The 15641-nt window shown below is 44.4% G+C and overlaps 1 protein-coding gene across 13 annotated transcripts in view; it reads left to right on the top strand.

Annotated features, from left to right (window-relative positions):
• The window catches only part of ZMYND11 (zinc finger MYND-type containing 11), a 123653-nt gene extending 109200 nt beyond the window's left edge, over positions 1-14453 (top strand). For 10 of the 13 annotated variants that reach the window (XM_028114628.2, XM_028114626.2, XM_028114627.2 and 7 more), the window contains 7 exons: positions 776-853; positions 1696-1814; positions 4981-5188; positions 5482-5550; positions 6246-6518; positions 6809-6994; positions 12200-14453. In XM_028114628.2, the coding sequence (XP_027970429.1) occupies positions 776-853; positions 1696-1814; positions 4981-5188; positions 5482-5550; positions 6246-6518; positions 6809-6994; positions 12200-12322 (1056 nt within the window). In that variant the 3' untranslated portion in view covers positions 12323-14453. The remainder of the gene's footprint in view (positions 1-775; positions 854-1695; positions 1815-4980; positions 5189-5481; positions 5551-6245; positions 6519-6808; positions 6995-12199) is intronic. The other 3 variants (XM_088025840.1, XM_088025839.1, XM_088025838.1) reach the window with 1 other exon arrangement.
• The last annotated feature ends 1188 nt before the right edge of the window (positions 14454-15641 follow it).

The raw sequence follows: 15641 nt of genomic DNA, 5'->3' as shown, positions 1-15641 counted from the left end.
TTTTTGTTTTGTTGTTTCCTTCACTGTGCAGAAACGTTATCTCTTTAAATGAAAGATTCACGTTTGAGTTCCTATATAGATTTTACAGGCCAAAAAATCCCAAACCACAAAGTTCTTATTTATACAGTAAATGATTTATATATTAGTGAACGTCTTTTTTGATTGGACACACTCACTTGAAACCATACTGAATCTTGCAAAATTGTCTTAATTTATATAAAAACTCTTGTTTCTTGATTTCACGTTTGACCTTTGTTTTTTCTCTCATTCAACAAGTATTTATTGAGTGTCTCCTCTGTGCTGTGCAGTGTGTTAGGGATAAAGAGGTGGTCAGGGTACTTTGAAGAAAGACTCAAAAAAGAAACAGACAAAATACGTGTCTTTACAAGTTGTGAAAGAGCGTTAGGAAGGCAAACAAGGACTGAGGCAGAGAATGAGGAACGAGGCAGCGTAAGGACTGCTGTTGTCCGTACTGGGTATTTATGATGGGCAGGTCAGCGGGACCCGTCTGAGGACATAGCATTTCATGTGAGGGCTGACCGGTGGGACAGCAGGGGCCAGGCTGGGAGCATAGGTCAGACATGCAGGTGGTATGAACGGGAGAGTGGCCACTATCCCAGTATTTATTGAAAACTGAAACGGTTAAGCTTAGGAAGAAAATGCAAGACTGATGATGCACATGAGAGAGAATGTTTGTTAATTACATGGATCCATTATATATAGTGGAATGTTCATGTTTTATGTATAGGCTAAAATAGTTGCTTTTCTCTTCTAGCTGGATGAACTACAGCTTTGCAAGAATTGCTTCTATTTGTCAAATGCTCGTCCTGACAATTGGTTCTGCTATCCTTGTGTATGTGAAATTTTGTGATTTTCTGTTTTTTACCTCTTAAGTGTGTGAAGTACTAACTATTCTAAGGAAGTTTATTTCCAGTTTGCTCAAGGGTTACAATCCTTCCAAGATATTTTTCTATCATAGTATATGTGGTTTTAATGAGCATAAAACCTGAAACACAGGGTTAACAACTTGGCATCATTATCCATTTCTGACTTTAAAATGAGGAACTTAAGAATAAACTCTGGGTCCCTTAGTATATAACGAAGTGAATTTCTGCCCTTTCCCTCATTCTTTCACAAGAAGTGTAAGGCTTTGTGTATGCTTGTAGCTGTGTGCTGTCTCCTGGAGTGACACGATTTCAGGAAGGGTTCTCGCTCCCCACGATTGGAGGGGCAGCACCCAGGCCCTGGGCGCCAGGGTCCACCTCTTCAGGACCTCACTGTGCTTCCCAGGCACTTGGGCTTGGGCGTCTCTCTGAGTAAGCCTGGAGCAGGGCCTCATATTCCCATTCCTAACCGGCTCCAAGGCATTGGTCTGCACCTCCCAGCGCAGTGAGGACATGGTGTTTACCACTATTACTCACATGCCTTGGCTGGCCATGGGGACTGCCTCGTCCGTAAGTGCTGCAGGCTGTCTATTCTGAGAGCGGAGGGTCCACATCGCTCCTTTCAGGCAGATTGCAATTTTTTGGTATATTTCTTAAAGGCAGAATCAATCTGAGAAAAAGTTCTATGGGTTTAGGAGTTACAAAAAAATATTTTCGAGATAATGGACTATACTTACTAGGTTGTTCATTACGAATGATGTACTTGTATTTAAAAAAAACAATGTGACAAGGTAAAACATTTTATTTCCAGATCCCTAATCATGAACTCGTTTGGGCTAAAATGAAAGGCTTTGGATTCTGGCCTGCCAAAGTCCTGCAGAAGGAGGACAACCAGGTGGACGTCCGCTTCTTTGGTCACCACCACCAAAGGTGAGCATGGCCCCGCCCTCACCGCTGACCTCCCGGCAACCCTGGTGCCCACCAGGTGGTCCTTGGTGTTCGGAGAGCCCCTCCATTAGAAACAACCTGGAACTTTCTCTAGTCTAGAGAAAAACCTTTTTTTTTGCACTTATTATCCATTGATTTATTTTGGTTAATTATCTTTTCCCTTTTTCTTGAGAATTCAATAAAATACATAAGTACAGGGGAAAAAATTAATAAAACCAGGAAACCTACTACCCAGAATAGGAAATCACTAGTACTTTGTCCTTTCTTCCTTCTGTTTTGTTTTGTTTTGTTTGTTTGGGCTTGTAACGTGTTTATTGAGAGAGAATTACAACATTCCATTTCCAGAGGTTTTTTTTTCTTCTGAATTTATTATTTCCTGGAAGATTTAATCAAAACAGTTCTGGACAGACGGGACTCTGAGGACTTTATTGTAGAGAATACAGTTGACCCTCAAACAAGAGTGAGGTTAGGGGCGCCAAGCCCCCAGTCAGAAATTCACATCTAACTTTTGACTCCCCCGGACACTTAGCTGAGAACGGCCATTCTGACAACATGCTCTGTACGTCACACGTATCCCATGCTGACCTCGTGTGTGAGGCCCTGCACAGGACAGACCCCTGCCGTCCACGGCTCAGCTGGAAAGGGTTCACAACCTCCCAGGAAATCCAGAAGGCTCTTCCTTTTCTGCTCCTTGTTACTATGAACCCATCACGACCCTTAAAGTGAACGATGAGGGCGTACCTTTAAAGTTATACTCCATCTTATTAGAATACCGAATTTATCAAAAAGTGAACCTTATACGATTATAATCACAAGTTTTAATGAAGCAGCATGTCACACACCAAAAAGAGATGGCTAATAAAGGCCCGAGCTGCAAATTCCCATATCATTTTTACGACATTGACCATTTTTAAGTGATCATCTCGGTGGTACTGTGTACATTCACACTGTTATTCAGCATCACTATTAATACTTTTGCCACTTCATCCTGTCTTTATACATAGATGGGAGAAAAAACCTTATACAAAAAAATGGTCTTGGACTCACCTGTTCTGTATGCTCCGTACGGAACGCGCTGCCCTTCCCCAAGACCCCGAGCAAGTGTCACACTCCGGGAGGAACGGCTCCGTGGGAGCACGATTCTTCTAGGATTTGCAAGGTTTCCTTCCCGAGGAAGAAGTAATGGGAGAGGTTGGACTAGCCAGCAAGGCTGACTCCCTCTGCCGCAGGTGCTTGGAGCTGGCCGGGAGTCATGGGCAGGAAGAAGCACACCATTTTGAGTTCATTTTGCCAACAGATCACCGAGCTGTCGGAGAATGTGTATGTTCAGGATCAACAGATGTGTAGATACAGCCAAATTAGATTCTACTTTTTATTAGACTTACCCTACTTTGCAGGGTGTTTTTTGTAGATCATATTGCATAACCCGTGGTCCTCTTTAAAGTGGAATCTGACACCTGCATTCATGGAGGGGATTCCAGGAGAACAGGCATGCCCGTATGAACCACACGGAGACAATACGTCTCATGTTAAGAACAGATGTGAGTCAATTTTATTATATCCGAGGGATAAGTAGATAATTTAAGGAGAAAAAATACTCTCATGGGTCACAGATTCCTCCCAGGCAGTCCACACTGCTAACAACAGAAATCTATCTCAGAAACCCTGCTTTTAAAAAGTGAAAACATACTTACTGACTGCCCGGTACATAACAGACAATAAATATCATTGACTTAAAGAGTAAATACGATACTAACTCAAGATCAAATGGCAGGGAGCTCCTCCAGAAGCCAGATTTCGTCTGTGGTCTTTGTGTTAGAGTTCGGAGCTTTTAACGGTCGTTTCCTTTGTAGGGTTTCTAATGAAGCACGTACTGTCAGGTGAGACACTGGGTGGAATATTTAAAAACACGTACGTGGCAGTCCCGATTTCACGGGTCCAGCTGCCAGGCTATAACATTAGGACCGTGTATTGAAATTGTAAAGCACGTAGCTTAGCTTGTGCTACGAGGTGGAGGTCTGTATTCATGGCTTAGGCGTATGTGCCGTGACTCCCTCGGTCCCTTCGGTCCTCAGGCAGGGGTCTTTTTAGCCTTCTTCCCAGCAGAGCTGCATGTAGTTTTGCATCCGGTAAATTTGGATCTTCCACCGGTGGAAGCTGACCGCGTGCACTTACACCGAGGACTGGGAAGAATAAATTGTGTGAGGTGCTGTTTCCTCACTTGGTCTAGAGAACGTCTCGTGCACCTTACAGTTTTCTGTCTCATTTGTGCCCCTCCCTCCGCTGGGATTCTCTCCCCTCCTGTGGCACTCGCATCCTTTGAGATCCAGCCCAGCTGCCGCCCTTCTCTCTCCAGAACATCCCCAAGGCCCCCTGGCCACACACCACATCGCGCTGTCCTCAGTTGGGACACACTCCCTTCCCGGCAGAGGCTACGTGTGTGCCGGCGCCGCGCAGTCCTGCCCTGAATCACCAGCTTACCTTAGCCCGTCTGGGCCCCAGCTCCTGCAGCTGTCAGATGAGGCAGGATCCCACAGTCAGAACCCATTTACCGTGGAGCGTGTCGTGCCATCGGTGGGCACACAGGCAAGTCCGGTCAAGGCGTGAGTGCCTAGGAGAATGTTCTTCAGATTTTAGCTTTCTTCCCAGCAGAGCTGCGTGTAGTTTTGCATCCAGTAATTTTGGATCAGTATCACACATAATTCAGAGACACTTTCTTTCATATCTGAGTTCTTGGCTGCTGAACGATACATCATTAGTGAGGATTTGTGTAGTGAATACGGATGTGCTAGCAACGTCACAGAGTGGGGAACAGAGTTGGGATGCCCTCGTGTCGTATGTCTGATCGGTGTGTACTCATGACCTGTGCAGCTCTCGTCTGCCCAGAGCCAGGTGTGAGCGCCTTCCTGGACAGGTAGGAGCTGTGACACGCTGACCTGGCTAACGGAAGCCGTGGGCAGTGCTGAGGTACGCGTGAGTCGTCCCGCTCTGAGAACTGTTCTCACCCATTTCCTCCTGGGTGAGAGTCTGCATTGCAGCCGTCACCCACGGCGGCCGGGTGTGGAGTCACCCCAGGCCCTGCTCTGCACTGGGTCGAGTGTACTGGCGTTCTGGAAGTTTCTAACTGTGCCTCTGGTGTTTCTTGAAGGGCCTGGATCCCATCGGAAAACATACAGGACATCACGGTGAACGTGCACCGGCTGCACGTGAAGCGCAGCATGGGCTGGAAGAAGGCTTGTGACGAGCTGGAGCTTCATCAGCGCTTCCTTCGTGAAGGAAGGTTTTGGAAGTCTAAGAACGAGGACCGAGGGGAGGAGGAGGCAGAGTCCAGCATCTCGTCCACCAGTAACGAGCAGGTGGGTGTCCCCGTGGGAGGCTGCCTATCAGGCACTGCGGATGGGAGCGCGGCTAGTGTGCACTCCTCCCCTCGTACCACACGTCAGTTGAGTGCTCTGCCGCGGGAACTGAAACAGGCCGTCCGCAGGCTGGGTCCTGACTCGCCAGCCCCCGTGCCCGCCCTGGGCGGGAGCTCCCTGTGTGGGGGCTGCGTGGGCCCGAGGGGACAGGTTCCTCAGAGCTCACCAGCGGACCCCTGGCCAGCGTCCATACTGTCTGGAATAACATGCTGCCCCTCTTATGATGCCCACAGCTAAAGGTCACTCAAGAACCGAGAGCAAAGAAAGGACGACGTAATCAAAGTGTGGAACCCAAAAAGGAAGTAAGTGGCCCACGTTGCAGCGTCCAGGTGGCATTTTGCCCTGGCCACGGTCACGACAGTTTGGTCCAGCGGTGCCCCTGAAACACTGCTGTCGAGGGCCCCATCTTCTGCACGCTCTCGTCGCTAGAAAAACGCGCACACCCACAGCCTGCGTCTGAGCTCTGATACTTACTCAGCATTATTGAAAACAAAGCATTTATCCAATCCTTCAGTTATCCAGTCAACGTTGAAAAACTGGAGGAAAGTATAAGCTCAGCTTTTCAAAATTACATACTCATGCTCTAAGACCAGGTGTTCTTCTCGGCACAATTCCAAATGCTTACCCAGGGAGAAGTGGTTTAGAACTTTAGGATATCTGTTAATGAATCTAGTCCACAGCAGGGACTAAATTGATAATGGTTTTATGTTTTATATGATATTTCTGTTTATCTGAGAAGCAAAGACCGTGGTGTTCATTTGCAACAAACTTAGAGATGAAGTTCCTATTTCCAATTATCATGGCTATTGCATAGACGTTTTGGGGGTTTTTTTTCATTGGTTTAGTTGTGGTAAAATACACAGAATTTGCCGTCTTGATTGCACGGGCTGTAACAGTAGTTCGTCACCATCGCTCCGGTCTGACCAAGCTTGCTCTTGAACCAGTGGACGGTCGGGCGGCATTGTGTCAACGTCTGCTCACTGTCCTTGTCCCGTAGGAACCAGAGCCGGAGACCGAAGCCGTGAGTTCCAGCCAGGAGATCCCCACGATGCCTCAGCCGATCGAAAAGGTTTCTGTGTCCACTCAGACCAAGAAGTTAAGTGCCTCTTCCCCACGAATGCTGCATCGAAGCACCCAGACCACCAGTGACGGCGTCTGCCAGAGCATGTGCCACGACAAATACACCAAGATTTTCAATGACTTTAAAGACCGAATGAAGTCTGACCACAAGCGAGAAACGGAAAGAGTTGTGCGGGAAGCTCTGGAAAAGGTAAAGCCGCCCTCCCGAGGACCCTGAGCGTGACAGGAGTTCTCTGATTGCGTTCCCGTGGGCCCAGCCAGGCAGCTCCTTTAAAACTAGGCACATCTTAAAACACCTTCTGTAGCATTTTAATTAATAATAATAATACCGGTTTTCCTTCACCCAAGACGTGTACAGCTCTTGAGGCAATAAAGGGAAGAGGTACATCCGTTAAGTAGAAACTGGAGGAAGGTTCTTTCGGGGGAGGTGGTCCGTGTCCATCGAGGGCAGACGGTTACGGGCTACTGTTTCCATTCCAGCTGCGCTCGGAAATGGAAGAAGAGAAGCGACAAGCTGTAAATAAAGCTGTAGCCAATATGCAGGGTGAGATGGACAGAAAATGTAAGCAAGTAAAGGAGAAGTGTAAAGAAGAGTTTGTAGAAGAAATCAAGAAGCTAGCAACACAGCACAAACAACTGATTTCTCAGACCAAGAAGAAGCAGTGGGTAAGTACCTGTATGATTTCAGTCTGATTTGTGAACATGTTCTACCCAGTGTGCGGACAGTGAAACGCTGTGTGATGAAACTTAGCTCAGAACGACCTTGTGGAATATGGGATGTTTATACCTGAAATAAGGTCAGATGTGAAATGATCAGCTTTAAAGAATTTTTACATTTTTACTAAAAGTCCTCTCCTCTGTGAACTCCGCGACCCACGTTACTGAGTATTGCTCAGGATTATTGAGTATATGAACGTTCAGTGCGTGCTCAGTGTGTGTGATGGACAGGACTTAGCAATCGGTGCACATCCTGTGCCCTGACGTTTGCCCGCTAACTCCTGACACGCTTGGTGTCCGCATCACAACAGCACATTTTTAGGTTTTGCTACATAACATTTATACATTAGATCCTTTTTACTCGATTTGCTTTCTGATGGTGGCACCTCACTGGACTCTAACTCCTCTTAGACTCTGACACACGGTTCCTTTTTCTCCATGTCGTGTTTGTGACTCTTGCCCTAGATTGGGAGCTCTGAGCACACCTGTCTACTTGTCTCAGCTAACTGTTGGGGAAAACATTTGGTCCCCAAAACTCATAACTTGGTTTCTTAATGAATTACCGTAAGAAGTGTTGTGATTCTTCATTGGATCCAGACTACATTTTGTGAAGAGGGTCTTTCCATGTCCAGTAAATGTTCCCTCAGGAAAGTGAATGTTATAAATACTGTGATTAAAAAAAAAAAAAGGAAAAGGGAACTTAGCATGTAATTCAGAACTTGGTAGAAAAAGCAGATGAGTAAGGAAATAAATACCACCCAGTGGGAATTAAGGTGTGCTCAAGATCATCACCACACACAGCCCCCGCACTCGTCTGTAATTCTGTCTTCACACGACGACAAGTGAAAGCTAAAAAGTGGGCGCTAGACTTATGGGAAAAACCCCTGTAAGTTTACTGAAGAATCAAAGAAATGGGAAGAGGAGGCTGGAACAGGGAATAGCACACTGCTGTTTCAGCCTTTCCCAGTGGTGAGGCCGCCGGAGCACCCCGCGGCACCCGGCTCTCAGCTCCCTCTGCGCATCTCCAGCCTGTCACAACAGCCGAGTTTCCGTCTCTCTGCCGGGTGTCTGTACCACATCTTCTTTGTCCACTCGTCCACTGATGGACGCTTAGGTTGTGTGCTTTGGTGAATATGCTGCAGTGAAGGTGGGGCTGCCGATATCTTTTCCGTGTCCTGATTTCATTTCCTTCGGACAGACACCCAGTAGTGGGATTGCTGGGTCACAGGGTAGCTCTATTTTTAACGCCTTGAGGAACCTCCATACTGTTCTCCACGCTGGCTGCACCAGCTTGCATTTCCGCCAGCAGTGCACGAGGGTCCCCTGTCTCCGCCTCTTCGCCAACACTTGTTATTTCCTGTCTTTTTGGTTCTAGCCGTTCTGACAGGTGTGAGGCGGTGCCTCATTGTGGTTTTGATGGCATTTTTCCCTGGTGCTCCGTGACATCGAGCGTGTGCTTATTCTTGTATCTTTGGGGACGTGTCTCTTCAACTTCTTTGCCCGTTTTTGAGTCAGGTTGTTAGTATCAGAAGTTTTGTATATATTCTGGATATTAATTCTTACCAGCTGTATGATTTACAAATATTTTTCTCAGTCTGCTCTGTAGACAGTGTCTCCTCAATGTACAACCTTTTAGAATTTTTATGAAGTCCACTTCATTTTTTCTTTTGTTGCCTGTGCCTTTGGTCACATCCAAGAAATCATTGCCAAATCCAGTGTCGTGAAGCTGTTGTCCTACGTTTTCTTCCAGAGTTTTATCATGGTAGGCCTTACGATGAGGTCTTTGATCCATTTTGAGTTAATGTGTGTGTGTGCTGTTAGGTAGGGGTCCAGCCTCCTCCTTTGCATGTGGAGATGCAGTGTCCCCAGCTCGTTCTGCTGAAAAGACTGTTGGCTCCCCATCGAGAGGTCTTGGCGTCCTCGTCAAAAGTCCTTTCACTATGTGAGGGTTTCTTTCTCGGCCTTCCGTTCACCTCCCCTCGTCTGTTCTTATGCCAGTACCAGGTGGTTTGGTTACTGTAGCTTTTATAGTAGGTTTGAAATGAGGAAGTGTGAGTCCTCCAGTTTCTTCTTCTTGTCTTCAAGATGATTTTGGCTATTTGGGGTCCATTGAGATTCCACATGAATTTTAGGATGGGTTTTCTATATCTGAAAAAGTTTCGTTGAGATTTTGGTAGGGATGGCACTGAATCCGTAGATGGCGTTGGGTCCTGCTGACATTTTAACAATATGATGTCCTCCAATCCACAAACACGGAGTGGGTTTCCATTTCTTCATGTCTTGAATTCCTTTCAGCGGTGTTAGGTAGTGTTCGTTGTGCAGGCTTTCCCTCCTTGGTTAAGTTAATTCCTATGTATTCTTCTTTGAGTGATTTTAAACAGAATTGTTTTCATCGTTTTCTTTTGAGGTTGTTCATTGTTCCTGTTTTGTTTTTTTTTAGATTTTATTTATTTGACAGAGAGAGACACAGCGAGAGAGGGAACACAAGCAGGGGGAGTGGGAGAGGGAGAAGCAGGCTTCCCTCAGAGCAGGGAGCCCGATGCGGGGCTCGATCCCAGGTCCCTGGGACCATGACCTGAGCTGAAGGCAGACGCTTAACGACTGAGCCACCCAGGCGCCCCGTTCATTGTTCCCGTTAGAAATGCAGCTGATTTTATGACTTTGCATCCTGCTACACTGCTGTATTCATTTGTTCTAAAGAGTTTTGTTCTGGAGTCTTAGGTGTAGAAAACTCTAAAGATCAAACCCTATGCAAACAGATAAGTTTACTTCTTCAAGTATGGATCTCTTTTATTTTTTTGCCTGGTTGCCGTGGCTAGAACTTCCTGTACTCTGCTCAGTACAAGTGGTAAAAGTGGGTGCATTCTTGCCTTGTTCCTGATTTCAGAGGAAAAACTTCCAGTGTTTCACTGAGTGTGATGTTTGCTGTGGGTTTTTCATATGTGGCAGTTTCCTTCTATTCCTGTTGAGTGTTTATCATGAAAGGGTGCCTTGCATTTTGTCAGATGCTTTTTCTACATCAGTTGAGATGATCATGTGGGTTTTTTTCCTCGTTGTGTTGATGTGCATAGTACACTGATCGATTTTCATCTTTTGGATCACTCTTGTGTCGCAGGACTATGTCCCACATGGTCCTGGTATAGAATCCTTTTACTGTGCTGCTAATGTTTTGTGGAGGATTCTGTCCCACCGTTCAGAAGGCATTCTGATGTATAGTTTTTGTTCCTTGTAGTGTCTCTGTCTGGCTTTGGTGTCGGGTTATGCTGGATTCACAGAACGAGGTAGGAAGTGTTTCCTGTACTACAGTGTTTGGGGAAAGTTTGGGAAGGATTGCTTGTTTGGCCCTTGTTTGGTCCTTGTTTAATTATATGCTAGAATTTACTAGAGTGGCCAGCAATTCCAGGGCTCTTTTTTATTGAGAGATTTTTATTAGTCATTCAATATGCTTAAATTTCTTTGAGTTAGTCTTGGTAAGTTGTATTCTTCTGGGAATTTGTCCATTTTATCCAGTTCTTAAGTTTTCTAATATGGAACAGTTAGTAGTACTTTCTTAAAATCCTTCATATTTCTGTAGAATCAGTAGTAAGGTCCCCACTTTCATTTCTGATTTTAGTAATTTGAGTCCTCTCAGTCCATCTAGTTAAAAGATTGAAAAGATAATAAAATTGACAAAAAAACAACGTTGGATTTCATGGATTTTCTCTGTTGTTTTTATACTGTTTCATTTATCTCTGCTGTAACCTTTATTGTTTCTCTTAACAAATTTGAGGTATTGGCTAGTGTCCTTTCCCTTCACCTTGTAGGACTCCCCTGAGCATTTCTTGTAGGGCAGGTCACAAGTTCCCTCAGCTTTTGAGTATCTGGGAATTTTAAAATTTACCCCTCATGTTTAGAAGGACAGTTCTGCTGAATATGGGCTTCTCCATTGACAGTATTTCTCTTTTGGCACTTTGAAGATATCAGCCCACTGTCTTCTGGCCTCCAGAGTTAGTGATGACAAAGCTGATGGTAACATATTGATGATCCTTTGCATGTGACAGTTTGTTTCTCTTGTAGGCTTCCAGAATTCTCTTTTAACTTGGGCTTTAGAAAGTTTGGAGATAACGTGTCTTGATGTGTGTCTCATTGAGGTTATCTCCGCACATAATCTCTATCCTGTCTTCTCTCCTTCTGTGAGGTTTCCAGACACTGGACAGTGTCCCCCAGTCCCTCAGGTTCTGCTCAGATTTGTCTTCAGAGAATCACTGTTTCAGTTAATGTACTTTTCAGCTCCAGATTTTCTTTTTGGTTTCTTTTTAATGGCATTTCCATTTTGTTCACACATCATTAACTTTCTCCACATCTCTCTTTAGTTCTTTGAGCATCTTTAAAACAGCTCTTAAAGTTTTTAATATCTCTGCTGTTAGGCCCTTTTCAGGGACAGTTTTTCTTTGAATGTTCCTATTTCTTTATATACCTTCATTTTTTTGTTGAAGCTGAACACTGGATCTAATTTGAATCTAATTATATGGTAACTCTAGAACTCATTTTCTCCCCCTTTTCAGGTTTGCTGATTTTTGTTGTAGGCTGTCTTTGTGCTGAGAATCAGTCTGAGGCACAAACTTAAGGACCTTTCAGGTCATTTCTGAGCCTCTCCTTGGGCATGCACACTTTCTGAGCTTCCCCTTCGATGCCCTTGGTTTTACACATACACAGCTGCCAGCAGCTACCGTGTGCTGAGAGCTGAAATTGACCAAAATTAATCAGAATTTACTGTCCCCAACTTCCCTGAGAAATTGGAAGCGTTCAATAGACTCGAGTTCCAGAATAGTTACTTAAGACCAATTCTGTTGATGCAGTTGTCATCCACATGGGGAGAGATGCGTGGTGCTTCACACCCTGTCATCTTTCCAGAACCCTCTCTCTGGATTTGTATGCTGATGGGAATGAGCAGTAGAGTGAGAAGCTGATGTGCCAGGGATGCTCACGCTCGCTGGTGACGGGCTAAATGCCACGGCTTCCCCGGCCCTCCTGCTCCTGGCTGTTGGGCGTGGTGCGTACCACACACTCGGCTCTTCTTGGCGACAGTCGTGGACGGCTGGGCCACCCAGATCTTGAGGATCAGGGCTTGCGGAGCCTGCAGGTCTAACCACGGCCCTGATTTCTCCCCTGCAGTGCTACAACTGTGAGGAGGAGGCCATGTACCACTGCTGCTGGAACACGTCGTACTGCTCCATCAAGTGCCAGCAAGAGCACTGGCACGCCGAGCACAAGCGCACCTGTCGCCGGAAAAGATGAAGGCGGGTTTTCCGGGAGCCTCCGCGCGCACTCTTCTCAGACACAGCGGTTTTTGTTTCCAAGAAGCCAAAATTGTTTAGAATTTGCTTCCCATTTTGCACCAGCCTTTAAACACTTTTCGTGAAGAAATTTTGCACAGTAGTTTAAATCTTTTGTTAATGCTCCTCCGGAGTTTTTCAGGGGGTAAAAAGTAACATCAGTGGAGGGTATTATTTTAAATAAATTTTAATTGAGAATTTGTTGCATTTTCAGCAAATTTTAAAACATTTTTAGGTTTTACAGAGATTTTAACCTTTAAACAACAGATCTTTAAAAAAACAACAGGTGAATACAAGCGAGTTTAACAAAGACACATTTAAAATAGATCTGAATGTAAGAACTACAGAACTGTTTCAGAAATAAAACAGACTACCTTGATGTGGAATTTATTTCTTAACCTTGTTGAGCTGGTTTTGTTCAGCTTAATTTACTGTTTAAAGGCATTATCTATTGGTTATGCCAGTGGGTATATGATTGAATTTAGGGAACAGGGTTGACACAGCAGGTGCTAGTCCTGCATATTTTTTCTTAAATATTTCCCGATTGTGTTTTTCATTATTTCTTTTCAATATATAACTTTTATAACAAATTATTAGCTTTGATCTTGTAGTTTAAAATTGCAGGGAACTGGGGTAATCTTTTACTGAGCTGGATCTTAGAGAAAATGAATATTTAAATTTTAAAGTTTGCACATTTCATCTTTGTCCTAACGTGAGTGCTTGTAACAAGATAAACAAAAAATAAAAAGCCAAAAACTACCTTTATCCATCCATGAAATTATAGATGAGGCATACAAATTTCTTTAATGTTTCCCTTCCCTCCCCAAGTATCATCTGATTGCCTATTATCTGGTGTCACCTCGTATATTGTAAATTAATACTAAAAGGAAAGAAAGCACTTAAGTTTCACAGAGGCCGTTATGTTTGTAGTAATGGGTCATTGCCTACTAATGAACTCCATCACTGTACACAGAATGAAGAATAATGCATGTTAATTTTCTTGTATTAAAGATGCCGTGATTTGTAAAAAGTCTGTATTTTGCGGAATGTCTGGATTAAGAAGCATTACCAATAGGAATGGATCGATAGTTGAATAATGATTTTTTTATACATAGATATATAAAATTCAGCCAGGAAAACTTAAATTACTTTTTTTTTTTTAAATCTCACCATTTATGTTTTTTCAAAGACTGAGCTTAGACCAAGTCAAATTCCCATTTATCATTTAGTTATTTTTAAAGGTTAGAGAAATAATTTGTAAATATTTATTTAGACCTTTGATATTTATTAAAGCAATTACACACCATGGAAGTGAAAGAATCAGGAGGAAAACCTTTTAAAAAGTTTTCTCCAGGTTTGTCAGGGTCACTCTAAAGATGAAAATGTAACTAAGTCTTCTGTGAAATAATCCTCCATCCAGTCCTGATGCTGTTGAGGTGGTGACACGAGTTAATCGACAAGCTGCTGCCTGGCGGCCCACTCAGCACCGCGCCTGAATAAGGCAGCGACTGGGCGTCTTGTCCCCCCCCCCCATTGCTGTGTGATCGTCAGCGTCGCCATGGTGCCGTGGTCTGACTGAGACGTTGTAACCGAGAACACTTACCTTCTCTGATTGTTTTTCAAGTTTTAAAACTTCGATCCACCCCTATGAGAGCAAGTTATTGTGGAAATATTTTTGGTGTAAAATCATTCCAGAGTATGTACTATTTAACTGATAGCTGCATGAAAGTAAGATTCGTGTTACTTTGGCTTTTTTGTCTCCGTTGACACGGTTGCACATTTCCAAGTTACTACAGCGTGAAAACTGTGTGTTAAAAAAAAAACAAAAAAAAAAAACAATTAAAAAAAGATTGTGGCCTGGTTTTGTAAAAGTTTTAGGTAAAATTACAACTGATTGTTTTAGGAATCATTATTAAAAATTTTCTGCAAATCATAAAGCTATATCAAGGTGTTGAGCTTAGCCACTATGCACATTGTAATTTACTCATTGTGGCTGTCCAGTTCTATGATGCATTCTGGCATTTTGTAAGCTGCTCTGACTAGCAATATATAGATTCATTTAATGTGTTAACATTGGTTAATAAATGTATTTAAAAAAACTGGCTTTAATAAATTGGTTTGCTATAGGGGAATGGGTGAAACCAGCAAACACAGCCAGATCACATGGTGACCCTATACTGTAGTTTACCATTGGTGACTTCAGCTCCTGTGGAGGCAGGGTATTAATCGTTCACATAAACATTTGAGTTGACTTTCATCAGCCTTCAAAAGACTGAAGGTACTTTCACTGTTTTATGAAAAATTTAGGTCTGACTCCAGAGCCCATTTTCTTAACCCTTACGCTAGACTGGACACTGACCACATCTTGCAACTCCATCCCATGATGCCCATGTCTGAGAAGGCCGGCGTCACCCCCCAGATCATCACGTAGTGCATGGCTTAGCCCTCACCAGTGCCTCGTTCCACGGTTCTCGACTCCAGATGTCAGGATCTCAGGAGAGCTTCTTAGGACATTGCTGGGCCTCACCCCCAGCATCTGCCCTGCTCACCACTTCCCAAGTGTTGGTGACATGGGCATCCCTTCATGAAAAGCCACCTACATTCACAAAATGAGCTGCATAAAATTTTAGTATTTAACAGATTCCTAGGGCCCATCTACAGGCTCCCCACACCCCAGAAGGATCCAGGTCCCTCAGGTTACAAATCCCTGATCCAAAGGATTGGACAGGCAGAAGTTTGATGGGCAAGGAGGCAATAGGAGCTTTGTTGACCCTAAATCAGACGCTTTCAGACTCGTGCATGCAGATCACGTGGGAATCCAACTAAAATGCCGAGTCTGACCCACTAAATTTGGGGTTGGTGGAGCTGGTGTTCTGCCGTTTCTCATAATCTTCCGAGTGATGGGGGCGCCTGGGTGGCTCAGTTGGTAAGCAACTGCCTTTGACTCAGGTCACGATCCTGGAGTCCCAGGATCAAGTCCCGCATCGGGCTCCCTGCTCGGCGAGGGGCCTGCTTCTCCCTCTAACCCTCCCCGCTCTCATGCACTCTCTCTCTCTCTCTCTCTCTCTCATATTCTCACTCTCATAAATCTTAAAAAAAAAAAAATCTTCCGAGTGATGTTGATTCTGCTGGCCAGGGACCCCAGCGGAGAGGCAGGGTGTCGACGGGCATGTAAATTAACAAAGCTCCTGCGCTAAATAAAAACTACAAATAATGCTCAGATGAAAACCTTTAATGTCGGGCACATAGGTAATTTTAAAATCTCTAGTAGCCATATTAAA

This window comes from Eumetopias jubatus, unplaced genomic scaffold, assembly GCF_037043125.1.
Source record: "Eumetopias jubatus isolate StellerSeaLion01/CBP00866 unplaced genomic scaffold, mEumJub1_p1.0 scaffold_8, whole genome shotgun sequence".
Classification (NCBI taxonomy): Eukaryota; Metazoa; Chordata; class Mammalia; order Carnivora; family Otariidae; genus Eumetopias; species Eumetopias jubatus.
Note: the sequence above shows the minus strand (reverse complement) of the source record. Positions and strands in the feature narration are given on the sequence as shown.